This window comes from Suncus etruscus, chromosome 11, assembly GCF_024139225.1.
Source record: "Suncus etruscus isolate mSunEtr1 chromosome 11, mSunEtr1.pri.cur, whole genome shotgun sequence".
Classification (NCBI taxonomy): Eukaryota; Metazoa; Chordata; class Mammalia; order Eulipotyphla; family Soricidae; genus Suncus; species Suncus etruscus.
Window position 1 is genome coordinate 42,550,225 of NC_064858.1, and position 27,562 is coordinate 42,577,786.

Genomic DNA, 27,562 nt, shown 5'->3' on the forward strand with positions numbered 1-27,562 from the left:
TCTGAAAGAAAAATAGACAGTTTCCGAAAATTTAAAATACAAGTCAGATATTCTGCAAATTAAGCTTGGTTAGAAAAGTAAAAAGAAATGCCAAAAAAAAAAAGTTTTTTTTTTCATTAAAAGCTATGAATAAGTTGAAGTTCTAAATTTAATGGTGGAAATTTAAACTTATAATTTTATATTTGGTTTGTCTCTGGTCATAGGTATTATAATAAAAATGCCTATACTTAAAAGCTGACTACTATTTTTCACAGAACTGATTTTTTTAAACAATAATAACCTACATTGTATTCTTACAACTTTATGAACTAATCAGGATATTATTTCCTCATTAGAATTAAAAAAAATTAAGGCCTGACAAAGACCTGTCTCATACAAGAACCTACAATTAATTAATTTGTAAAGCCAATGATTGAGCCTAAATCTCATTCATTAGATCAAAACATATTTTTCAAGAAGAAATCACTAAAACGAAACTTCCAAAATTCCAGAAATGCTAAAATCCAATCCTTAGTTTCTCCATTCTTAAATCTATTAGAAACTTCCAGACTATGGTGCCTTTTTTATTGTTATTGTTTGTCTGTTTTTTGTTTTATTTGTTTTGTTTTGTTTTTCAGGCCACTCCTGGCAGTGCTCAAGGGTTACTCTTGGCCCTGCCCCCAGAAATTACTTCCACTAGTGCTTGGGTGACCATATAGGATGTGGAGGAGGATAGAACATAAGTTGTCAATGTGCAAGGCAAATGCCCGACCAGCTGTTCTATAGCTCTAGCCCTTGAATGTGTTTCTTTTCTGAATTTCTTTACTAGTCTATCTTGTTAAGAATTATTTCTGAGACTGTAGAAATACTACAGAGGTTAGGCACTTCTCTTGCACTTGGCTGAGCCAGGCTTGGGCCTTGGCACCCTATATGGTCTCTCGAGTCCTGCCAGGAGTGATCCCTAAACATAGAACCAGAGATAAGTCTTGAGTACCACCAGATGTGGCCCAATACAAACAAAATATGTTTTACGATTCTGGGCTAACTCAATGCACACTGATAGGTATCTACAAACTCAAACTGTCCTTCAGACAAGACCTTTTCCATGACTAACTAGTCTTTTTCCTTATGGTTAAATCAAAATTCTTTGTAGCTGACTCCCAAATAGAACTTTATTATTTCTAACCATGATATTTCTCTGAAGATCTAGTCTTGGCCACTCATCAGTATTTCTTCCACCTTCCACCATTCACTGCACTGCTGATGAGTCCCTAGACTCCAAATCATCTTTGAATTCTGCTGGTGATGATAACCTCACATCCCATGAGTAATTTGGGCTATTGATTCATTTCCAAGTAGCGTTTCCAAAATGGCACATGATTTCCTGTTTATATGCTCCTGACCCTAGTTCAAGTCATCATTTTCTCTCATTTGTTGGAAAATTGGCTTCTAAGTCGACTTTCTGACTCCAGTACACCACTCCCCACCATCTGGCCATACCACAATCTGATCACTTTCCTAAACCTTTGCTTTTATTGTCTCATTCTCACTTTTTCAGAACCCTCCAGTGACTCCTTATAGTACTAGAGTGTAAATCCTAGTCCTGGAATTCAGTCCCTTTTATAAATAGATACCAGCTCTTTGCTCTCATCATTCTAACCCTTCTGTGTCAATAATGCAGAACGCCAATGGTCTAAACCAATTCTTGTAGCTGGATAATTCCTTCAATATTTTTTAATAACATTTACCAACCACCCAATACTTAGTTCAGTACAAAACCTACACCCTTCTTCTGTTGGTAGTGATTTCTCTCTTCAAACAAGTCTGAATGGCCAGCATCAGTATGTGAGATCTGTGTAGATGCACTTTGTTCAACCAGAGACCTATTCAACCTTCTCTTTGATCTTTTATTGTAGACAATTTTGGTTGCTTCTTAAATATTGTAAGCTTTAAGTTTCCTTATAAAAAGATTCTTAAGGCATATATCTTATTTATTTTTGTAGGTTATGTTATTTGGGAACATAACTAGTTTTCCATTCAACAATGTATTTGTTAGAATGCTATTTATGGGAAGAACAAAATGCTAAATTTCCTGATTTAGTATACTCAATTTCTTTCTCTAAAAAGATTAGGGGAGAGAGCAGATCACTGGGTCACACCTGGCAGAACATACTCCTTGCTCTATGCTCAGGATTACTCCTAGAAGTGCCTAAGGAAATATATGTGTTGCTGGGTCTTTGAAACATGTCAGCCATAGGGAAGGCAAGATCTGATCTCCTGTCTGGTATGACAACTTTTGATGGTATGACACAATGACTACTTGACATACATTAAGCTACTAGACTAAGTGGTTTCTGCACCTTGTATATGCGTACTTTTTTTTTTGTTCTCTACCAAATATAATAATTTCTTTTGGAATAAACAAAAAAAACCTTCCATTAATTTTATTCTAACATCATTCTAATTCTGAAAGACTCATAAAAGTATAGGTCCAAAATATAACCTATAAAATGTATTTGAATTCTTAAAAAAGAGAGAGATAAACACACTCTCTCCCCTATTAGCTTATGGTTTAAAGGAAGAGAGAAAGTGTGCTGTGTATATCTATCCTACTAAGAGTTATATGGCAGGTAAGCAGAGGGACATGAAGACATTGCCTTCATTTGGAAAATCAGATTTTGAAATATGGCAATATTAGAAAAAGCTTTGTAGAGATGAAAATTATGTAGACTTAGGAAAGAGAAAATCCCAATTTCATTTGTTCTTTCATTTATTTTGCACCTACTCCTTGTTTTCAAATAAGGCAGGGTTTCTTTAACTTGTAATATATTCATATTGTTCATAAATAGTACTTAATATTTTAAAAATAAATTGGTTATTTCTGATATGATCATAATGCCCCTTGCTATTGATCCAAGTATGCAAAAATAAGAAAAAAACAAATCCTATTGTTAAAGATATTTTAAAATTGCTTTATTGTGATAAAAACTTTTAACATGACCTTTACCCTCAACACTCTTTTCATTTTTATTGGAGGAGTGGAGCCCAATTATTTCTCCTGACTCATCACTGAGATTGACCTCAAGCCTCCAACATGTAAAACACACAGCCTATTGAATGATCTCTTGGCCCCATTCAACACGTTTTAAAGATAATACATAACATAGCATAATAACTATGGGCCTAATGTATATAGGTTTCTAAAATCTATGCATTTTTGGAAAAAAACCTACATCAAAGTGATTATCTTCCTATAATTTAATTATACTTTAATTTCAGATTTATTCATTCACTCAGTCAATGATTACTGATTGCCTATGAGACATAAACAACAAGGAACATGCTTAGGAGGAGATTTAGCAAGAACCAGAAGGGCTGAGGTTTGGTCCTGACTGTAGCCCAACTAGTACACATCAAGTGTAAGCCACCTGACTGTGGTGACATTAAAATACCACAAGGAAAAAAACCACATGATTAAAGAGCTGTGTGGCCAAACAGGAACCCAGTCATACAATCCAAAACCAAATACCAAAAGACATTACATTTTCCTTTAATACTCAATTAACCATTATATGTGTGGTTTGTAATGTCTGGCTTAGGGATACCAAGAAAACCAATAGCAAAGAAATAGTGAGGCTTGTATTTCAGCAAAAAGGCAAAGACCTAGAAATAAATTTCTAGGTAAAATTATTTCAGCTTGAGCAATGTTGCTCAAGATGAAGAAAGAAATGACCACATGGTCTTTTCATTTACATATTTTTTAAGGAAAGATGATCTTACAGCCTAGCGTAGGAAAAAGAGAGATGCAAGCTTTGGAGACAGAGGCAAAGGGCATGACCAAAGGACAAAAAGTTCTAAATTGAAGCATTAGAAAAATGGGAGGCATTGTTACTACAATGTTTTACCATGGAATGTTGAAAATTGTGTTCTATAAATAAAGGGAGCTCCTAAGGGAGGTAAGACCTTAATGACTCAGTTCTTCTACAAGAGTTTCTATCTGAAAATCAGAATTTGGAATATAGGATAGAAGTGAAAAGCAGAAGGATGCACAAGGAAAGAAAGGCAGGTTCAGCACAGGTCATGTGTGGAACTAGCTAAGAGGGACCATAATCTGTGATACATCATGGTCAAAAACGTGAAGATTTGGCGGAGGAGAACATTCCTGACCATCATTGTAAAAATGTGTGCTTGGGATACCAAGGGGGAGTTAGACCACTAACTTCTATTTAGCAGCCACTAACTCTTATTTAGCAGAAGTGATAAGAGCAGATTTCAATGTTGTTTGAGGTTAGCAGCTCTAGAGAGCCCCACAACAGTATTCAGATGTGGAAGTGGAAAATGATTGGAGATGAGGTATAAACATCCATGATGAAGACTGTAGTCCTTACTCTCTTTCATGAAACACATACTCCAAGTCAGTTCCCTTTTTGTTTTGTTTTGTAGTCCCTCCTGGAAGTGCTTAGGGTTTCCTCCTGGCTTTCATTATTGGAGGGCTTCAAGGGTTAGAACTCTGGTCAACTTTGTGCAAGGCCAAGTAAGTGCTCTACCAGCTGTAGACTCACTCAAGTACCCATCAGTGCTTTACATCCAGTGTGACCCACGCTCTGGAATGTGATGACACTAATTTGCTACCTGTTCCATGGCAAGTAGTACTTTTATCTTAGCAGTTTTTTTAAGATTTGTTTTGGGGTCATACCCAGAGATGTTCAGGGGATACTCCTGGCTTTACACTCAAAAATGACTCCTAACAGTGCTTGGAGGTCCACATGGGATGTCTAATCTAGACACCTGCTGTGTCTCAGACTCCAAGTGTGTTTTTCTTTCTGTTTCTTTCATCAGTCATACCCAAATGTGCTTAGGATCCTGGCTCTATGCTCAGCAATCACTCCCAGTGGGACCTAGGAACTGTATGTGATGTTGGAGATGGAACTTGGGTTCTCTACATGCAAGGTAAGCACATTACCCACTGTCCTATGTCTCCAACTTCTGCTAAGACACTTTGATTTCTTTATCTATTAGTTTATTGGCTCAACCTAGTGATACTCAGGGCTTATACTTGGCTCTGGGGTTACTCCTGCCTGTGCTTGAGGAACAAAATACAGTGTGGTACAAGGGACTTAAGTAGGGTAATCCTACTTAGGTAAATGCCTTAGCAAGTGTACATCACTCTGGCTCCCTTTTTTCCTTTTATAAAAAAAGAAGATAAGTAGTGTTGGTTTTCATTCAATTCAATATAAAACAAGTGGTATATAATTTCTATAATCTTAGTCATGTCGAATTAATATTTATTTTATCATGGTATTATTTTAGCTATAATTTTCTTTAGTCCCCTTGTCTAATTTGGGTTTCTCACTCCAAAATTAGTTAACACTCAGCAGTTAATTTTTTGTGTATTTCCCATAGAAGATAAATCCACTTGGTCAGGTCTAAACTGGCTTGCCTTTCAAAACTTGAAAAAAACACAATGAATTATACATGCACCATCTAGTTAGTTATGGAACAGCTTCAGTTAGCACACTGCCATCAACCTCATAGACTTCACAACTGCTCTTTCTAAATTTCTGTGCATATGATGCTGTTGTATTTCACTTTTTTGGCTTAAATCCTGAAAACTTACCAATGCACGAAAGCAACAGTGTTGATAAAAGCCACAATTACACTTCTTGAAACTCTCTCTCTTTTTCTTGCAACATACTGAAAAACAAGAGAAAAATCAGCTTATTTGCTTTTGGACAGAAGTACACCATGATCTGGGCATATCAAAGGGAGCTTTTCTGTAAATACAATAGCTAAAGATTGCAAAATTGAGTGGGAAGGTGAGAATACTTCCAATAAGTATTGCTATAGGAAAGTGGGAGCTACTTTCTGCAAGAGTTTGCCCAAGTATTAAGAACAAATTATCCTTCTACATGCAAAAACAAATACTAAGATGCTAACATATCTCTATAATATGCATATGTGTACAAACAGATATGATATGAAAAGAGCATTATAAATGAAAATAATCAATGAGTGGAAATCAAAGTACTAATGATAAGGTAATACAGGGCTAGGGAAAGTTACCAAAGATGGCTATAGTACATGGCAAGACATCCTAAGCAATTTTTTGTCCTTAGCTTTGAGGACAATATTGAATATGTTGAGCTGATTTTAGGTTAACATAATTTTATTACATTATATTAACTACACAAAGGAAAATCACTGAAAGTATCTTGGAGAAATCACTTCCATCATAATGTGTGAGCCAGGGTTCATACTGAAATAAAAGGAACCAGTGGAAAAAAGAGCAAGCAAAGTTTTGAAGGCTAGAGAAAAGCCCAACCCCATTTCTGCAATGCAGTCAAGTGCCAACAGGGACATGGATGAAGATAACTAAAAACTGCCAAAGAAAGAGGTAAATCTGGAAAGAAAGCCAACAGAGGAAGAAGGAAAATTAAACCAATACTCCTGCCATAGCTTTGCCACCAGGCATTTCTGCCAAATTCTATAAGTAGAACAATGAAGAAAACAATGATGATGAATTGGATACCTAGAAGGGACTATAAAAACAATTATGTAAAGGTCATCTGCAAGGAAATAGACAAGTAGGATGGAAGGAAGAATGAGTTCAGAAACTCAGACACACACAGAGTAGGTAAATGCTGCCTGGGAACTGAGAAGGTACTATGAGAAATGGTATCAAGCTAACATAGGCGGCCAATTAGCTAAACGAAATACCTTATCTCATTATCCTCTTCGTGAATCTGTATATTCTCAACTGTCCTTGTAAGATTTGGTTGTTTCTTCTAAAAAAAAGAACAATAAGAGCATCTGTAAACATATCAATGAATGGTGTAATAGTTAACATGTCTAATCTCTACCTTTTTGTGCTGATTTGGGGTCACACTCAGAAGTAACTTGGAGATTACTGCCACTCTATGTGTTGGGGAATGATTCTCAGTGGTGCTGGGGCAGACCAAGTGATAGGTACCTAGAATAGAATCTGGGGCTCTCATATGCGAAGCTGAACTCTAGCCCTCTGAATCATTTCCTGGCCTATTATGCTTTTCATTTTAGGTAAATAACTACAAAAATATTTCAGTAGACAGCAAATAAAATACTCTTAGAATTCAAAAATGGGGCCCGGAGAGATAGCACAGCAGCGTTTGCCTTGCAAGCAGCCGATCCAGGACCAAAGGTGGTTGGTTCGAATCCCGGTGCCCCCTACGGTCCCCCGTGCCTGCCAGGAGCTATTTCTGAGCAGACAGCCAGGAGTAGCCCCTGAGCACTGCCGGGTGTGGCCCAAAAACCAAAAAAAAAAAAAAAGAATTAAAAAATGATTAAAAATTGTACAGTATTACTAAGCTGACATTTGGGAGATGTGAAGCTGAGAGAATACTAAAGAAATAAAAGATTTAAAATTGAAGGGACATTTCCAAAAGTTGAGTCACAATGACTTAGCACATTGAAAAATTTTAGACAGGCTTTTAATGGGAAGAGTAGATATCCCAAATAGCAAGATAATGAAAAAGTCAACTCTATTTTATTTTAAGCACAGGATACAACTTTCAGCACATGTGCTTCCCCTTAATGTTCAGTTCATTCTATTAAAACCAATTTCCCAACCTTAAAGAATGCATTCTCAGCAGTAAAGTTATCTTTAGAGTGTTAACAAGAAATTGAGAGAACTTTCAAAAACCTAAAATTTTGGAGACTTAAATTTAGGTAGGTCTTAATATTTCTTATCATTTTTTTTGAAAATTATTTATCAGAACTGATATGTAAAGATAGTAAGAACACAACAGGTTAGACACAGAAAGGACCACTTTTACTAGCAGTCTAGGGGCAAAGTAGGGTCGATATGGGATGCATGCTGGGAACAAGGATGGAGGGAGGACAACATTGGTGGTGGGAATGCCCCTGATTCAATGTCACTATGTACCTGAAATACTACTGTGAATGATTTGTAATCCATTTTGGTCAAAATAAAAATTATTAATAAAAACAAAAGTAAATGAAATAAACAAACCAACAAAAACAGATAGTTAGAACAAAAAATTTCAGAATTATTGATCAAAGGAAGAGAAGAAGGGATACTTACCTTCCAGTATAAAGCTCCAAAAGCAAAGCCAATCAGAAGAGAAAAGAATGCTGGCAAAACCATGGTTGCCCATTGTAGGTTGGAGTCTTCTGAGAAATTTGATCCCTGCCCTATAATTTAAAGAAGATGGCACTGAGCACAGTTAACACAGCATATTTAGTGTTGCTTTTACTCTGTGGTTATTCCCAACTGTCTTCGCAATGAACTTGATCTATGTCTGAATAAAATATGTGAAATGCCGATTTTTCTGATTAGTACTGTTTTAGGGATGGCAATACAAATCGATGTAGTCTCAAAAAGATAAAAGGGGAGGCTGTGGGGGAGGAGCAAGAGGAGGAGGAAAGAGAGGGGGAGGAGGAGGAGAAGTATGGGCACAAAAGATAGAAGGATATTGGTCTTAGTTAAATGTTCAGACACAATGTCCAGAGACTTAACATATTCTTGGAAGAAAAATTATTAATGCCATCTTAAGAAAAGAGGTAGACTATGTCATGTCTTTTAATATGTTCTTACTTTATCTTGGTGAGAAATTTTAAAGATAGGGTTTTGAAACAACAGTGAAGGGTTTGTATATAGTAAAGTGATGTTTGGCTTGCCACAGTATATAGTTCTATATGGTAGTGAGGGTAATTGTAGGTAATCATGCTTAGAACTGTGACATTTCTTCATCACATCTTCAGTCCACATTGATTGGATGGCCAGTGGTATTTGATACTGTAATATGAACTAAAGGTTTGAATTTTTGACTTTCCAAGTTAGAAAGAAGAGGTCTGAGTATAATTTTGGGCACCTCTGATCCTGCTTTGCTCTTCCCTGAAAAGCAGAATGATTAGTGAATTAAAACAGGGTCTCTGACTCCCAACACAAAGCTTAACATTTAGAGAGCTTTTTCCCGCTCTATTTTTTTTTTACAAGGAACAACTTAGATACTGGAAAATGTCGACGCACATTGTAAAAATCTGCAAGAACTAAACCATCTGTTTTCTTCTGAAGATGTAATAAACTTAGGAATTATCCATTTTCAACAACTATGCAATTGAAAAGTAAACTCAGAGAAGATGACCATGTTGGCTGTATTTTACGGTGCTATTTGAGTTACCAAGTCAACCGTGAATAAAATAGTCGCTTCTTTTTAATGGCGGAGCCATACCCATAAAGCTTCAGGGGTCACTGCACTCAGGAATCAATTCTGGCAGTTCTTGGGGGATCATATGGGATACTGGGAATGGAACCCAGGTTGGTCAAATGCAAACCAAATGCCCCACCCTCTGTACTATCTCTCCAGCCCCAAATAGACACCTATTTAACATTTAAGTACCTAACGTACATAATATAAAAACATATTACTGTCTGTATAAACACTGACAAAGGATTTAATCTGAGGGGTCAAAACCAAGTCTATCTATGGTAAAAAGAATAAGAATGATCTATTTCCTAAAAAGTGATCAGACCTAAATAGCAAACCCAAAGTTAATGACAACATAATCAAAATACCCAATCTATAACAAGCTATACACAAACGGGACCTGTTACACTAGCAGTCCAGGGGCCAAAGCAGGGAGTTATGGGATGCATACCAGGAACAGGGGTGGAAGGAGGACAACACAAGTGGTGGGAATGGCCCCAATTCACTGTTACTATGAACCTTAACTATAACTGTGAAAGACTTGTAATTCACATTGGTCACAATAAAAATTATTTTTTTAAAAAAGAATTATCCGACGTCAAGCGGAGCCACCGAGGCCGAGAACAAGATGCTGGTGGCCATGGGACCCTATGGACAGTCCCAGCCGAGCTGCTTCGACTGCTTCAAGATGGCTTCGTGATGGGCTGCGCTGTGGGTATGGCGGCCGGGGTGCTCTTCGGCAACTTGTCCTGTGTTAGGATTGGAATGCGGGGTTGGGAGCAAATGGGCGGCATCGGGAAAACGATGATGCAGAGTGGAGGCACCTTTGGCACATTCATGGCTATCGGGATGGGCATTCAATGCTAATGGTTGCCTGTTACAACAATCCCCTTCCATCATTCCCAACCCATGTACTATAATAAAAAATGTGGGTATTAGAAAAATAGAATTATCCATTTCCCACATAGTTTTTAAAATAATTGTTTTGGCTTTGGAGCCACACCTGGTGGCACTCAGGGAGCTATACCTGGCTCTTTGCTCAGAAAATACTCCTGGCAGGCTTAGGGGACCATATGGAATGTCAGGAATTGGACCCTGATTGGCTACATACAAGGCAAATGCCCCAAGTGCTGTGCTATCGCTCCACCCTCCTGTTTCCCACATCTTATACTTTGGAGTAGAAATTCCATTAATTTTATGATTCCTGTATTTCAAAAGAAGCTCTAATAATAGGGACATGTGGGGTGTGTGTGAGAGAGAGAGAAAAAGAGAGAGCAGGAGAGGGATAGAGATAGAGAGAGTAACAGAGAGAGACAGAGAGAGAGAAGAGAATGAAGATCTGGGTCAATAAATGGTGCATGTATAATGTAAAGGCAATAGAACCAGGTCTTTAAATAGAGTTTTCCACTCACATAACCATGATTTAAATCCTTAAGACCAATAGTTTCATGGCCCACTCCATAGTCTACATTTCCAGAGTAAGTTTTAAGCATCATAAATTGGAGCTCACCATTAATTCTCTCACTGAAAGGAGACTGAGTTAAAAGTTAGATTTAGCAAAATAAAAATAATGCTAGTCTTACAATGAAATGATTGTTTTAAGTTTATATGAGATTATATATAGTCTAGCATAGAGCTACCAGTTGTAGTATAATATATATATAGCATACTATAAGAAAATGGGTTCAGAGATACAAGCAATTCCTATTATTTTAGGCATCTTTATAACACCATCTATAAATAATTTGTCTATTAAAGTTTAAATGTTCCTTGTCAGTCAATCTGCTTGGTTCTATCATGTCTATTGAGATTGATGACATGTAATTCAAATAAGATCTCCTTTGGGTCCTCAAATATATATAGAAAACACAGGGGGTCGGAGAGATAGCACAGCGGTAAGGCTTTTGTCTTGTATGGAGAAGGACGGTGGTTTGAATCCCGGCATCCCATATGGTCCCACGAGCCTGCTGGGGGCAATTTCTGAGTGTGGAGCCAGGAGTAACCCCTGAGTGCTGCTAGGTGTGACCCAAAAGTCAAAAACAAACAAACAAACAAAAAAAGAAAAGAAAAGAGAAAACACAGGAACTCAATGGATATTATGTCCTCAAACTCTAGAAGCAAGCTAATAAGCTGGGAGAGAGCTGTGGAGAATCCCATCACCTATGCGTTGGTAACCAAATAACTGAGATTCAAAATATCCAAATATCTTGTTCTGTTGGTCCTCTTCAGAAGCAAGATGGTGATTTGTTCTGATCAGAGAAAAAAACCACAACCACTAGCAACAAGTAGAAGGTGCCCACCAGAGCAATAGTTTTTGACCACAGGTCTTTAGACGTAAACTGATCTGTAAGATAAAAAGGTCCAAAAGCACTGGACCAGAGAGGCATTCTGGGATTTTCCAACTCGATATCTTTCTCATATAGGGAAACATTCCCCAAGAAAAGCTCTCAAACTAAGTGAAGGATTAGCCCTCTGTGCTGAAGGGCAGATTCAAGGAAAGCTCATCTTTCTCTCCCTTTTAAACTTTCTAAGCACTACCTTAGCCCAGAATATTGGGAACTAGACTAACAACTACAATTTCCCACGCACCCATGATATGTCCATTCATTTAGAGAAAAAAAGAAAAATAGTGCCATCAGGAAAGAACTGTAACACCAAGCCTGATCAATAATATTTAATACTGCTGCCTCCAGGAGGTATTGAACCATATTTCTTAAGGTTTGTATGAATACAACATAGTACTTTAGACCAAAGCAGAAAAGAAGTTTTAATTTAATGTAAGATATTACCCACAGTATTCTTACATGGTGGGAGAGCTCATCTGGAGATTTGAGTTAATCCCAAATTCCTTAGTTTTTATTTTAACTATACCTTATTATTACAAAGTATGTAGTAAGAACTGACTTGTTTAGCTTTACTAATACCCAACATCTGTACAAATACAGGACAAACACAATGTTATGATTTCTTGGCTACTATTCAGACTAAATTTTCTGGATATCATATCTATCAAATGGAATCTATCTAGGAATATGAATCCAGATAGTTTGGAGAGGGATTGGATCACAGTTGGTATTACTTCTGGCTCTGCACTCAGGTATCACTCCTGGCAGGTTTAGGGGACTATATGGTGTGCTGGGGATTGAACCTGGGTCGACCATTTGTAAGAAAAAGTGCCCTATCCTTTGTACTATAACTCTAGCCCCTCTAATAAAACGCTACTGTATTTTAGAAGATATATAAGGTTATAGCTAAGTGAGGACTTCTTTCCATATGTTTTCAATGCCATTTGTAAGAATACCAAACTTAAGCTTTTTCAATATATCCTAGTAGCACAGTATGAAGGACACTGCTTTGAAAGTATAACTTCCTTTTGACAATGTGTATGCTTTAATATTATCCTATAAATCTCCTATCTGTAATCCAGGAAGTAGGATATTCATATCTCTGAAATACTCTACACATACGCCAACCCTTTGGCTAGAAATAGTTACTTTTATAATCTTATCTCCGATAACTTACATGTTTTCTTTTTAATTTCCTTGATTTACTTTAAAGGAGCCTCCATAATTATGTTTCCAAGATCATCAACAGGATCATGCAATCTCACTTAAAGCATAAGAAATGGAACTGAGGGGCCGGGCGGTGGCGCTGGAGGTAAGGTGCCTGCCTTACCTGCGCTAGCCTAGGAGACGGACCGCGGTTCGATCCCCCGGCGTCCCATATGGTCCCCCAAGCCAGGAGCGACTTCTGAGCGCATAGCCAGGAGTAACCCCTGAGCGTTACCGGGTGTGGCCCAAAAACCAAAAAAAAAAAAAAAAAAAGAAATGGAACTGAGGGAGACAGAGCTGGAGCTCATGCCTTGCACTCTCAGATTCTGACTTGATCCTTAACACTATATAATCCAAATTTAGAAGCAATGAATGTAGCTTTTAAGTCCTTGAGCATCTCTGGATGTTTTTTCCCCAGGAAACTTAACTCAGAGTTCAATTTCCCCACCTCAACAAAAAAGGAATCAGACATTGAATTTCTAGACTTTTGACAGGAAAAGGGTGTATGGACAGGACAGGATTATTTTACTGTGGGGTGAAATTTGTATAGAGAGGAAGAACTTTAATTCACTGGAGAAATCTTCATAAGTCAGTGGTTGAATAAAGTTTATACACACATGGACAAACTTCAATAAATAGACTGTCTGATTCTAGAAAGAGACCTTGGCCATTTTTCAGAGTCAAAGGAGTTCTGACAAGCAAAACCGAGGGACTAGGGTTAGGGATAGAGTTCAGTGAAAGAGTTCATGCTTTGCATGAGGCTCTGAGTTAGCTTCACACACAGGCAAACTCTCTCTCTCTTTCTCTCTCTTTCTCTCTCTCTCTCTCTCTCTCTCTCTCACACACACACACACACACACACACACACACACACAGAATGGAGAGACTTCTTTTTTTTTTTTTTTTTTTTTTTTTTTTGGTTTTTCGGGCCACACCCGTTTGATGCTCAGGGGTTACTCCTGGCTACGCGCTCAGAAATTGCCCCTGGCTTGGGGGGACCATATGGGACGCCGGGGGATTGAACCGAGGTCCTTCCTTGGCTAGCGCTTGCAAGGCAGACACCTTACCTCTAGCGCCACCTCACCGGCCCATGGAGAGACTTCTTAAGCATTCAAGAGTTAGTTTCATTTCATCTATAACTTAGGAAAAAAAACTACTATTCTCTCCAAGAAGGCAAAACAAACTTGTACTGGGAGATTCTGATCTATCAATAATTAATTTGACTATAAGAAAAAAATTCAAAAATCTAGATACTTAACAGCATAGTATTTGTACTATCTAGCACCGAGTCACAAAAAATCAGTTATCAAAAGGGAGATATAGTTCATAATCAAAAACAAACAAAACCAGACAATATAAGCCAACCCTAAAATGAACTACATATTTAAATTAGGAAACAAAATCTTTAGAACAGCTATCCAAGAGATGAAAACAAAATATGGTCACAAAAGGTATGTGATAGGAGATTTCAACAGAAAAAAATGTATAAAGAATAAAATGGAAAGCTGATAATGCACAGCATCCAAGCCATAAACTGTATTCTATCAAGAGAAAATTCTAGATCATCTATGGGTTTTCGGTAATAATTTTATGTCCTTGTATATTCAGAAGTTGTACTAAATTAGCTATCCATGTTGGGCATGCAGGAATTTATACATGCATAGGGAGAATGTGTAGGAAAAATCTCAGTAGCTATTTCTATCAATCTTTTTTTTGGGGGGGTGGGGCCACACCCGTTTAATGCTCAGGGGTTACTCCTGGCTATACGCTCAGAAGTCGCTCCTGGCTTGGGGGAACCATATGGGATGCCGGGGATCGAACCGTGGTCCATCCTACGCTAGCGCTTGCAAGGCAGACACCTTACCTCTAGCGCCACCTTCCCGGCCCCTATTTCTATCAATCTTGCTGTGAATTTAAGTGCTCTAAAGGATGTTTAATTAAAAAAAAATGGTTAGAAAAATGGATGAAAATTATGAATTAGAGAAAGCAGAAGAGTATCAAAGAAAACAGAGCCTGATAGATAGCATAAAGGTTAGGACACTTTCATATGTTCAGCCACTGTTAGATCTCAGCCACTGCATATGGTGTCCCCAAAAATGCCAGAAGTGATCACATTGTATAGTCCAAAAACAATAACAATTTGAAAAAAGAATTAAGGAAGAATATAAAAAAATTCAGTTTTTTGTTTTGAGGAACACATAAGATAGATTATCTTAAGAAAGATAAAAAATATGAACATGACCTCTGTGATCTATGATACACTACTAAACAGCTAAATATAAGTGTTTTGGGTGTCACAAAAGAAGAGAGAAAACGAAGAAAAAATACTGAAAAAGTTATAGCCAATATCATTTCAAATTTGAAGTAAATTGAACTGAGAAATCATCCCAAATGTGACAAGGGACAAGAAAGAAAATTGCAAAGATAACCACTCCTAGGTGGATCTAAGTTCAACTGCTTAACAGAAGGAAATGTTCAAAGAAGGCAGGAGGAAAAGTGAGCCAACACACAGTAGAAAAAAAACAAAATACAAACATTAGCTGCCTTTCTGTCCCAAATAGAAAAAGGAAGGCGATGACTGAAAGAAAAAAAACCTTACTACCTCAGAATTGCATATCTAGTAAAAGTATCTATAAGACTAAAGACAAAGATAATATTTTGTAATTAAAAGATCAACCATTGGGGCCGGTGAGGTGGTGCTAGAGGTAAGGTGTCTGCCTTGCAAGCGCTAGCCGAGGAACGACGGCGGTTTGATCCCCTGGCATCCCATATGGTCCCCCAAGTCAGGGGCAATTTCTGAGCGCTTAGCCAGGAGTAACCCCTGAGCATCAAACGGGTGTGGCCCCCCCCCAAAAAAAAAGGAAAAAGAAAAGATCAACCATTTTGATCAATATAATAATTGCATATACATAAGTCTCAAAAATTTATAAAAGATTACAATTCATGCTCCTTGACAAAAACAGAATTTAGAACCAAGATATCTAGAAAAGCCACATTGTATCATGGATGTCAGTCCAATTTTATTGATTAATCCTAGAAATTACAAAGAGATTTTTAAAGAAATGGTAAGGGAAACACATAAAAATGTGTGCGATGTAGCTAACTATATACTTTTAAATTCTTCTATCAGAAAAGAATACTTTAAAGTCAGTCAGCTATTTTCCTATTTAATAACATAGAAAACAAGAAAATGTATAGCTAATTAAATCCAAAGTAGGAGAGAAGAAATTAAAAAAAAATCAATAAACTATAAGTAATTTAAGAAGCTGCAAGTTGTTTCTTTCAACATGTTAATAAACTTTGGAGTTAGAAGAAACTCAATTGGCTAACATTTTTATAGTCCTTTTTCAAAACTTTATGAATCTGATATGTCATGTAATTAGGAATTTGAGATTATAGTTGTCATGAGACTTGAGGATCAGAATATTTATCAATCCAATGACCTCATAGTCTACTTTGAAAAGAGGATAAAAATATTCCTAAAAATCATTTATTGAGAAGAAAACAGAATTCAGGAAATAAACCATTTTTTCTGAAATATATAATTTTGTAGTAAAAAACAAAAATATATTTTCAAGCAAACAATAGTAAATAATGAAATATTACAAAATGGAGAACATCTTTAGAATTGTGTGCAACCAACATGTGTTCTTTGTCCATTTTGAAAGTGCCATATTTTTGTTAAGAAAATTTTACTTAAATTTTCATTTAGCAAAACAAAACAAAACAAAAAAAAACAAAACATGGGCCCGGGGAGATAGCACAGCGGCCTTTGCCTTGCAAGCGGCTGATCCAGGACCAAAGGTGGTTGGTTCGAATCCCGGTGTCCCATATGGTCCCCCGTGCCTGCCAGGAGCTATTTCTGAGCAGACAGCCAGGAGTAACCCCTGAGCACCGCCGGATGTGGCCCAAAAACAAAAAAAAAAAAAAAAAAAATTTTTAATTTAGTGGTACCATAAATTCACTTACATCATAGCTCTAAAAGTAATTCATGCCTTATTTCAAATAATTTAGCAGAACATGTATTGACTTCATTCTCTAAACATTATCTCAAGCTCTTATCTCAAGCTAAACATCTCAAGCTATCTCAAGCCACTCTAGATTCCTAAGATTTAATTTTTCCAAAAGATCATAGGAGGAAGAACAGTAATTGAATCATCTCATATTGATAATTTACAAAGGTGCCATTGAAGCCCATGCAATACTCCCATAGAAGCTAATTGGAGCCATGCATGCATTAAATCAGATATATGTACTTACTATTACTGCTACTGCTGTCATTCCTAAGGGAGCTGGCTGCAACAGGGGGTAACATAAATGGTTTTGTGACACTGACTCTGGAATCTAAATAGAAAGCAATAATGTGTCAGTGTTGGATTGGTGAGTTACAGATATTACAGAGTCCCCAAAAGGCTAAGTGCAATTGCAGAGTTAGGTTCCAGATCTGCCTCCCAAATGGAGATTATTCAGATCCTATTTATTTCATCTTGGGTCGCCTTCTAGTCACCAGAGATCAGAGAATAAAGATTTATTTTGCCTATAATTGCTAATAGTCATGCATAATGTGAAGTATTGAAATTGTTCATTAAAATCATGAAATTAAGATTTTGTATTATAAAGATCTTGTGAAGAAAAGAAGACTCTAAACATAGAGTAATTGGTAAAGGTGAGAATTCATGACTAGTTTAGAGCCTTAAGGAAAAGGTGTGAGAGGAGGACATTAAGAAGATGGGAAATAAAGATAATATAATTTGGTCCATCATAAGCAAACATCACATTAAAAAGAAATGAGCAATTATCTCATTTTTATTTACACACACCATTCTTTAATTCGAAGATGATGAATATTGATTTGACAAACCAATTACCTATGACCTTTTTTGTGCCTTTGACATTTGATTTTTATGTTAGACATACAAAAACATGCATCTTTCTCTAGCTACACATATATTTGAGAGAGAGATTTTTCTCAACACAGACACCATTCTCATTTGCTTTTCCTATTTTAATTCAAATGACTATTACCTTTTTCAGGACTTGATGTTGAGGAGAACACACATTCACTAGCTTTAAATGGCCCCATCTCCAAGTCCTTGAAGGCATCGATGGATATATTAAAAATTCTAAAGAAATCTGCAGGAGTAAATTGCTTGGTTTCTGAGATCTTCAATGATTTCTTTACATTCTAAAAGAAAAATAGTTTGCATTTCTCAGTCTACAGACATCACTGACACCAAAACATTAGACTTTAAACATGTTCTTCAATGATTCAAATGATCCTAACACTTTAGACAACTTTTTAAACATACAGAATCTAGATGAATATTACATTAGAATGAGCTCATCCAATTCAGTCTAAGTGTCAATAACAAAAGGAAAGGGATGGCAATGGCAATGAGCAATGGTGAAGACAATGGTGTTGTGGGTGTACCTATTTAAGACCCTAGACCCACCCTTTTCTGGGAGGGGTCTTGGGAACCGGATAATAGGTGTAACTTTACCTGCGAGCCCCTCCCATTCCTGGGAGGGGTCTGGGAAATGTTAGATAAGGCGGAACCAAAGGGATTCGGGCCCTTTTGGCTCTTGGCCCTTTCTGCGCTGCTGGGCGCTCTGAGGAAGATGGCTGAAAGGAGTTTAGATGCAGGGCCAAGAATAACTAGTGCTTAAAAGGTTATGAGATAGGCCACACACATGTGGTGAATAGGGTATAAATAAAGTTAATGCTTCCTGAAGCCTGCCTGTGAGTGAGTCTTGATTACGCCGATCACCTGGGCCTGGAACCCGCCAGCTGGATGGGGGATAAAGCCACGTGGCTGGGGCCTAAGCACAAAGGCCTCCATCCATCGCCATCCAGCCCCATCGTTAATTATTTAATACTACAGGTGTAAAAGTAATTCTAACAACAAATTAGATCCTTTCTCTCCCTCCTTCCCTCTCGTCCTAATTCTCCCTCATTCCTTCCTCCCTCCTTCCATTCCTCCCTTCATCTTTCCTCCCTCACTCCTTTCCATCTTTTTCCATCCTCTTTCTCTCCCTCCCTCCCTCTTCTATTTATTCCTTTCTCCCTCACTTCTTCCCTCTGTTCTCCCTTCTTCCCTCCTTTCCATATTCATCCATCTTTCCTTCTCTCCTTCCCTTCTTTCCATTTCCCTCCCTCCTTCCTCCATTCCTCCCTCCTTTTACCTCTCCTTCCCTTTTGCTTTCCCACCCTCCCTCCCCTTCCCCATCCTCTCTTCCTCCATCCATTTCTCCTTTTCTCCCTTCCTTCCCATCCTCTCCTTTCCTTTCTTCCTTTTTTCCCTTCTGATTCTCCCTCCCTCATTACCTTCATCCCTCTTCAGTTTTCCCCTTCTTCCTCCTTCCCTCCCTCCTTCCCTGTCTCTCTCCCTTACTTATTTCCTTTTCTTCTGTGTGAGGGCCTCATACATGCAAGGCAAATGTTGTACTATGTACCCATTAGCAGCAGTGTTTATAAACACATAGTTAACAGAAGAGTGAGTTAATAAATAATGGCATAATTAACCAAGAGAATGTTCTTTAAGCAATAAAAATTGAAATTGGATAGCCATGTACAAATAGGTTTATAAACACAATGTTGAGTAAAAAATGTTTTAAAAAATGATTTGTTTTAAATCAAAGCTATGCTTAAGGAATTCACAGATTCAAAATTATATTTAAAAGTAGGTTTAACATCTATATAACACCATGTGCTTTTTAAAGTATATTATGTTTATATTTTAGAGATAAATAATGATAAATATTTATATAAAACTCAAATGTCCAATACAACTGAGAAACACCACATTATGTCAATTTCGGAGGCCTGGCCAAAGTGACATAACTTGTAAATGAACACTTTTCTATTTGAAATTTTCATGCTACCATTCTCATTTACTAAATATCAGACATTATTTCTTTCCTGACACCTTACCTTATAAAACCTATATTTTTGTGACCTTTCCTTCTTATCAAATATCATCAGCATAGTATATGTACTAATATATCAGAAGACATGTTAACTGCAGCAAAATTATTGATTATAAGATGTTGTTTGTTTGTTTTGGGCTGCACCTAGTGGTACTCAGGGATTACTCCTGTTTCTGCTCCTGGCAGAAATTGCTCCTGGCAGGCTTAGGGAACCACATGGGATGCATGGCATCAAACCCAGTTTGGCTGTGTGCAAAGCAAACATCCTACCTGCTGTACTATTGCTCTGGCCCTGATAAGATATTTTTGACTCATAAATTAGAAAGCAAAACAATAGACCTGATCATATGTAGTGATTAGACTCACTAGCATGATATGAATTTTGCATTCAGAGAACACAAATAGAATTGAAGCTGGATCTTAGAAGAGGAGCCAGAATTTGGACAAGGATAGTGGGGTTGGATACAATACTAAATCATATTGAATACCTTGAGGTTTCAAATTCTAGAAGACTACAAGCTATACCTTGGCTTGTAAATGCAAGGTAAAACATGTCTCGTACAACAGTGTTATAAAATAATAAATCAAAAAATTAACATTTGTTTGGCCCAAATTTTGTTTTCAACATGTTATTTACTATAATCCATGAGATGGAGTTTTCACTGTCCTCATTTTAAGCATAAGGAAAATGAGCATGAGGGGGTTATGGATGTTGACAGGGGACTTAGTGAGAGGACTGAACTTTTGAATCTTTCTCTGGATTTCTGTGACCTATTGCTTCTTCTGTGTAATCACTGCCTCAATACTGCTTTGTTGAGATCCTGAAATCGGTCACAATTACTCACCACACTACTTGGTGAAGATGAAATGCCCTTTTTGTGATAGAGTTACTGGAGATCAGATGTCAAGTGTAAGTGCTCATCATACACAATCCCTCATTTAAAGATAAACATTAGAAAATGAACAGGAAGGTTATGAAAATGTCATGTATAAAATAAAAAAGACAAGCAGGGCAGTGTTTGCTCATGGTGTACATAAATTTTATTTTCCTTTTCTTATGAAATAACATGTAAGTCCTGATATACATTTCAAATCACAAGCATTTATTTTTTTGTGTTCTTTTTTTAATTTTTTTAATTTAATTTTTTTTTAATTTTTTTGTGTTCTTCGTAAGCCTTTCTTATTGTTTTATGGTGGTATTGGCAGGGATTCAATGATGGAATCTAGGTCTCATGCATGCACAACTCACACTTTATTACAGAGCTCCATCTCCAGGCTATGAATATTCTTAAATTGTAGGTTAGAAATAAATAACCACACAAATCCAGATGCCCTCTCTTCTCCCACCCTGACCACACAGTGTAGTCCATGACAGAGTAACACCCAAACACAATATTACCTTAAATGAGGACCTATTCATACACAGCACAAGGTCGTCCACAATTTTTATAAGTTTGTCGATGATAGAATAATTACTCAGGCCTTCAGAAATATTTGAAAACTTCTCCAGAAGGTTAGTCAAGCTCTCTGACAATTGCACCACCATTTCTCTTATCCAACAATGACTAGGCTGCAAGAAATTCAAAAAACAGAGTTAAAGCGTCTATTTTAAGTTCAATCCGCTTGGTGTAGCCTTCAGTCATCTGTGACTCAAGCACTGACTACTATTTCCTTCTATCTTAGCAGGTCACTTCTCATGTTTTAACTCAAATCTCACATCCTGTTTCCAAAGATATGACTGCAGAAGAAAGCACTGATGGAAAAAGATTTGGTCCTTCCATGGACAGAAATCAAGATAAGAAAAGGACACTCTTACCCTTGACAATGTTCAGGTATTCCTGGAATGGAATTCTCTACAAGATTGTTTATTTTTGTACTTAAAAGAGCTCTAGACAGAAAGATGATACTGAAAATTTAGTGTAGAAAGAAGTCCTTGTTCTCAAAAGAGAACTTGCCATAGTTTGATGAACAGGATTACCAATGGAAATGTCAGATAAAAATCAGCTTATTTTTATCCGAAAGGCTTGATTAATTTCAAGACATTTAAAAATGAATTAAAAAAACAATACAAAATAAAAAAGAATGTCTGAAAGAGCATTGTATTTTTGGTAACAGTATAAGATATATATCTTATACATATTAATGTAAATATATATTTATATTTTTATATATGGTTGAATTCAACAGGTTATTAGAAACAAAATTCTTACTGGATTAGAATGACCTAATACTGTAAGGTTCACATGACCATATCAAAGGTTCACATGACCATATCAAATTTATATATATACACACACACACACACACGCACACACACACACACACAGTATATATACTATTAAAAAAGTTGTTCAAAAAATGGTTACAGAGTTCAAAATATTTGTGAGCTATTAAATCATGTATAAAAGTTGGCCTTTGAAACCAGAATTGTCCATAGGTTAGAAGTTCAAGCCAGGGAAATAGAAATGGCTTCAATTCTGGGCCAAGATACTCCAATCAAGTTTCATATAGTCTCTGGATCTCACTTTTTCTAGCTGCAGAATGGGCATAAGAAAATCAGGCTATTCAAAGGAGATAATGTATATAATTCAAATAGGTCTGATGAAATATTTTAATAAAGTTTTTATATAAAATCTGTTCCCCACCATATCATTACCAATGGTGGTAATTCTATGAACATGTAGAGTTGCTCAAAACTATTTGCCAGACTAATGTACAGTGAATAAAGCAATGAATAAATGAGAAAAAAAGTACTCTATCAGGGATCCACTTTCTAGCCATGCAAGGCCAGCTATAGTAAATAAGCTAAGCTTGGGGCCGGCTAGATAGCATGAAGGTAAGGCATTTGCTTTTCATGCAGAAGGTCATTGGTTAGAATCCCAGCATCCCATATGGTCCCCCGAGCCTGCCAGGAGTGATTTCTAAGCGTAGAGCCAGGAGTAACCCCTGAGCATTGCTAGGTGTGACCCAAAAACCAAAAAAAAAAAATAAAAAATAAAAAATAAGTTAGGCTTAGCTCACCAAGAATCAAGTCACAAACATCACATAGCTGTATTTATAGGTAGGCAAGGACAATTTTGCTACAAAATGCAAAATGTAATAGCTAAAATAATTTTTGTGTAATGTTTAAATATAATTTTCTGTGTCATAAGAGCCTACCAGTTAGAAAATAATTCTTTATTACTGGTCAACCTTTTGCTTAGCTTGGTTCAAAGTTACCCTTTACCATCAAACAAACAGATTGCAAAGGTTTACTGACAAAAAGCCAGTCTCCATTGTGGTAGCCCATATAAAATGAGGTAAAGAATGAATCTAACTTGACTAATTGTAATTTGAAGATTTTCTATTCTAAATGGCTGAGATCAACAGAAGATTAGATGATTAGGAACAAAATTCTAACTAAATTAGAATGACTTTGAATTTTGTAAGGTTCACATGACCATATCAATATTTGTATGCTGTCATACATTCCCATTTGTATTTAAATTTTTTATTGCTTTTTTTTTGGGGGGGGGTGCACACCCGGTGTTGTTCAGGGGTTACTCCGGGCTATGCACTCAGAAATCACTTCTAGCTTGGGAGACCATAGGGGATTCTAGGAGTTTCAACCACAGTCCGTCCTGGATCAGCCACATGAAAGGCAAGCGCCCTACAGCTGTGCTATTGCTTTGGCCCTGTATTTTAAATATTAAGTGAAAAAAAGATTTATTTGAATGCTAAAGGGTTACAGTGAGATAAGAAAAATTAATACTAGGGACAGCTGAATAAAAATTGACTTGGCTTTTTCATGTCCTAAATAAGTCTAATGATAATAAAATATAAAATCAAAGAATAATGAATAACATAAAACAATAAGACACCCTTGTAATAATAATTTTCAGACACAAAAGAGAAAAGAGCTGGAAGTTCCAGCTCACCTCAGGAAGCTCACCACAAAGAGTGATGAGTTTAGTTAGAGAAATAACTACATTTTGAACTGTCCTAATATTGAGAATGTATGAGGGAAATGTAGAGCCTGTTTAGGGTACAGGCGGGGGTTGGGTGGGGAGGAGGGTGATTTGGGACTTGGGTGATGGGAATGTTGCACTGGTGATGGGTGGTGTTCCTTTTATGACTGAAACCCAAACACAATCATGTATGTAATCAAGGTGTTTAAATAAAAAAAAAATTAAAAAAAAAAAAAAAAAAAAAAACAATAAAACAGAATTCTTCTGTAGGGTGTGATCAAGTAATCTGTTTATCCTAAATGATAAAAAGTGCATTTTTGTATTCATTTCATTGAGCAGTCTTAATTAATATAATACTGCCCCCAAAGGAAACTGGTTAATCTACAGATAGGTAAACCTCAATTCCTGGAAGCATGAAATGCCATTCAAAACTGTTGGGATTGTTGGCTCTGACTTCAGATAAAAAAAATAAACAAAATCTCAAATTGGAATTACCGTAGTTCAATTACGCCATTGCATTCAACCCCTCAACGAGGCTCTCAAAGACTTTGTGTTTCCAAAGACAGTTTCCAATGGGTTCTTTGTTTTGTCAAACCAATGCTTATCTCCAGTTCTTATATTTGCATCATTACTAGGGTTTTTTTTTTTTCAAGCTGTCAGTCTTTCCTTTGCATTGATCTGCTTTCCAAGAACCCCTCCTTTTACACAGTGATAATTTCTTTTAGATAATCCTATCAGCCAGGGCAGGTTTCCGAGGCTGTGGGATACTGGAAATACGGTTTGAATGGTATTTATGTGAAAAACCAGCCTCTGTCAATTACTTCATGCCTTGTTGTGCAAATTTCTCAGTGAAGAGCAAATACACATAAATGTTGCAAGCCTTTGCCTTGCTCTACTCATGCCTAGCCCTCTCATTAGTCTTCCAAACACAAAAGAAAATTCTTCAAAAATCTTGTTTTATGGAACTAGCTTGATAGTACAAGAGGTTGAAGTAGGGCATATGCCTTGCATGTGGCTAACCTGGATTTGATCCCAACATGCCATATGGTCCCCCAAGCATTGCCAGAAATAAACCCTGAGCGCAGAGCTAGGTGTAACCCCTGAGCACCACCCGGTGTGACCCCAAGCTCCCCAAACAAATAAACAAACACCTTTGCTTCTTAGAGTTAACGCAAGTAAACCCCACAGTCCAATAGCCAATATCTGTCCTTTTAAATCATGACAATTGCTGATGCTTTATATGAACTTTTGCATGACCCTGATCAAAAATATACACTGGGAAGAAAAGTCTTGGAATCATAGCTCATTCATCACTCATCCTTACCATATTTCCTTGGGAATAACTACTTTCAATATCAAGTTTTATTGTTTTTCTTTTTTGTTAAAACAATAGTGTTTGCTTTTAAGGGTTCCAGAATGAACTGGGGAATTTTTGTGGTATTAGGACTGATGTCGGGGCCTCGAACATGTGACGCATGTGCTCAACTAGTCAGCCACTTTTTCCTCTAAGCCCTAAATCCTTCTTGGATTTTTTTTTTTTAAAGATAAAACTAAACTGAATAATATTAAATATCAGCCAGTGCTGACTTGTCTGCCAGCAAGAAAGGGAACCAGTTTTAACAAGAACATCCAGCAGTTTTGTATTTTCTTTTAATTAAATCTAGTCAATGATTTGCAAGGAGAACAAAATACTGTGAATTAAATTATTTCATTTCTGGGATAAGAGGTGTTTCTGTTTTTCAACTCTTCAGAATCCCAATTAAGATATGGATGATTAATGGTCATACAATTTACAAAGTGTTCTTTCTTTCTTTGTCTTTAGAACATTTGTAGTTAGTGTAATATTACTGTTGTTTCTTCCTAAGATTGTTATTTCTTATCTTTAAGAGCCCATTTCAAATTTAAATAGTTCTCTGTAAATATTAACTCACAACATTCATTAGAGAATGTAAGATATAAGTAATGTTCTCTGTTGTGCTACTAGAAGAATGCAAATTGACAAAAGAAGGATGTCGAAGAGGTGATACAGAGAAAGAACTTTCTAGATATCTGAAGTATGTAACACTTACAGTTTCATTTACTCAAATGCAGTCTGGCTTTGACAGGGATGCTTCATTTGGACTTTGCTTAGCTCCATATTTTCAGTCCCTTATTTTCTTTCTTGGAAGCTTTTGTTAGATTTTATTTTTCTTAGTTATTGAGTCACACTCTAATTCTCAGAGCTTGCTCACTGCTCTGATACAGATGTCACTTTTGGTGGGACTCAGGGAATCCTATGGGGTTCTGGGGATTGAACCTTGGTCAGCTGTGTGCAAGGCAAACATCCGCACTATCTCTTTGGCTTATCCTGGAGTATTCTGATTTCTTACCTTCTGTGTAATTAAATTTTAACTAGGATGACTAGAACAATGAACAATTTCTCTTTTTACGTATTTATAACAGGTATTACACTCTAGAAATGCTCACTCAAACCATGATGCTGTTGACTCGATCTCCTTGACTTACTACTATAGCATGAGAATTAAATAGTTGTAGATTCGAAACTAGTGCCTTAGAAATTTTAAAAGATCAGGGAGCCAGAGAGATAGCACAGTGGTAGGGCTTTTGCCTTGCTGGCAGCCAACCCAGGAGAGACAGTGGTTCCAATCCTGGTATCCCATATGGTCCCCTGTGACTGCCAGGAGCGAGTTCTAATGCAGTCAGGAGTAACCCCTGAGAATCTCTGGGTGTGTCCCCAAAACCAAAAAAAGAAATAAATTTGAAAAGATCAAAACCATCAAATTATGAGTTATCTAGATGACTAAAGATAAGAAACTAAAACTATTATAAAAGTTTCTAATAAATAGGACTGCTTTCAAAAAGCAAAAATAAATTATTAATGCTCTAAAATTCTACCTAAGTTTAGGAGAGATGATACCTGACTTTCCCAAGTTGTGTGATACAACAGTCCTGTCTTCCCAGAATGAGTAATGTCCATTTAAGACACTGGCTGAAATCAGTTGTGTAGTTGATACTCATTTTGTACAGTTGGCATAAGAACCCTGTTTTTTCACTCTTTCACCCCATGCTTCATTCTATAAACCATTCTGGTTTATTGGCTAAAGCATTTGATTCCTCCTTCCACTTTTGCTTTAAGAGAAGAGTATCAAAGAGCACTCAGCATTAGCTCTATAGAATTAAAGTCAAAAGCAGATAAAAACAGACTTAAACATACACACACACACATATATTTATTGATTTAATTGCCATGATTTTCCTTCAGTAGCTCTTGCTTCCTTGGTGGCCCAACAGTATAGATATTCACAAAGAATTTTCTCTCTACAGAGGACTTAGAGTAAATTATTCATTAGAGACTATAAGGGGGAAAAAAAAAAAAAAAAAAAAAAGCTCATACCCTGTGAGGCCACTGAGGCATATTCACAAGGACTGTTTATTTGTCTTCTAATCCAACTAATCTAATTATCAGCAATACCGCCCAGCTTGATTGTTTTTGTTTTGTTTTCTTTAATGTGTTTTAATCCTCAGCCTTGCCAAAATTAGAGGTATGAATGCCCAGGGCACAAAGCATTCCTTTATTTTTCTGAGCTTTTCTAGCTATCTCCTGGCTGAGCAATCAGAAGAATCGAGAGCCAGAGCATTCCCCAGGATAGCTTGGTTCTGGAAGCAACACCAGAAAGGCTCCCAGCCCTGCCCCACCAGTTTCAGATATGGGAAAACCAAGCCTAGAGCAATGAATCGGGTTCTCAAAGGTTGCACAATCGATTAAAAACAGATACAGTAGAAGCCAAGTTTCCCAAGCACTTGTCTATTTTTCTTTTATTTCTAAAGCCAAGTGCTAAAGAATTTTTTTTTTCTATTTGCCCACCATGACTCATTTGGTCTCAAGTCTGAACCAGGCACCATGGCCCTTCAGATAACTAAGGGAATCAATGGCTCTTGGCCTCACTCCAGC

The 27,562-nt window shown here is 36.9% G+C and overlaps 1 protein-coding gene and 1 pseudogene across 1 annotated transcript in view; one reads left to right on the top strand and one right to left on the bottom strand.

Moving 5' to 3' along the window:
• The window catches only part of KITLG (KIT ligand), an 86,307-nt gene that overhangs the window by 1,574 nt on the left and 57,171 nt on the right, over positions 1-27,562 (bottom strand). The window contains exons 4-9 of the mRNA XM_049783968.1: positions 21,063-21,233; positions 17,762-17,921; positions 16,997-17,080; positions 8,060-8,169; positions 6,697-6,764; positions 5,597-5,673 (exon numbers count right to left, since the gene is read on the bottom strand). Of these exons, the coding sequence (XP_049639925.1) occupies positions 5,634-5,673; positions 6,697-6,764; positions 8,060-8,169; positions 16,997-17,080; positions 17,762-17,921; positions 21,063-21,233 (633 nt within the window). The 3' untranslated portion in view covers positions 5,597-5,633. The remainder of the gene's footprint in view (positions 1-5,596; positions 5,674-6,696; positions 6,765-8,059; positions 8,170-16,996; positions 17,081-17,761; positions 17,922-21,062; positions 21,234-27,562) is intronic.
• On the top strand, positions 9,814-10,052 carry LOC126022956 (reactive oxygen species modulator 1-like; annotated as a pseudogene).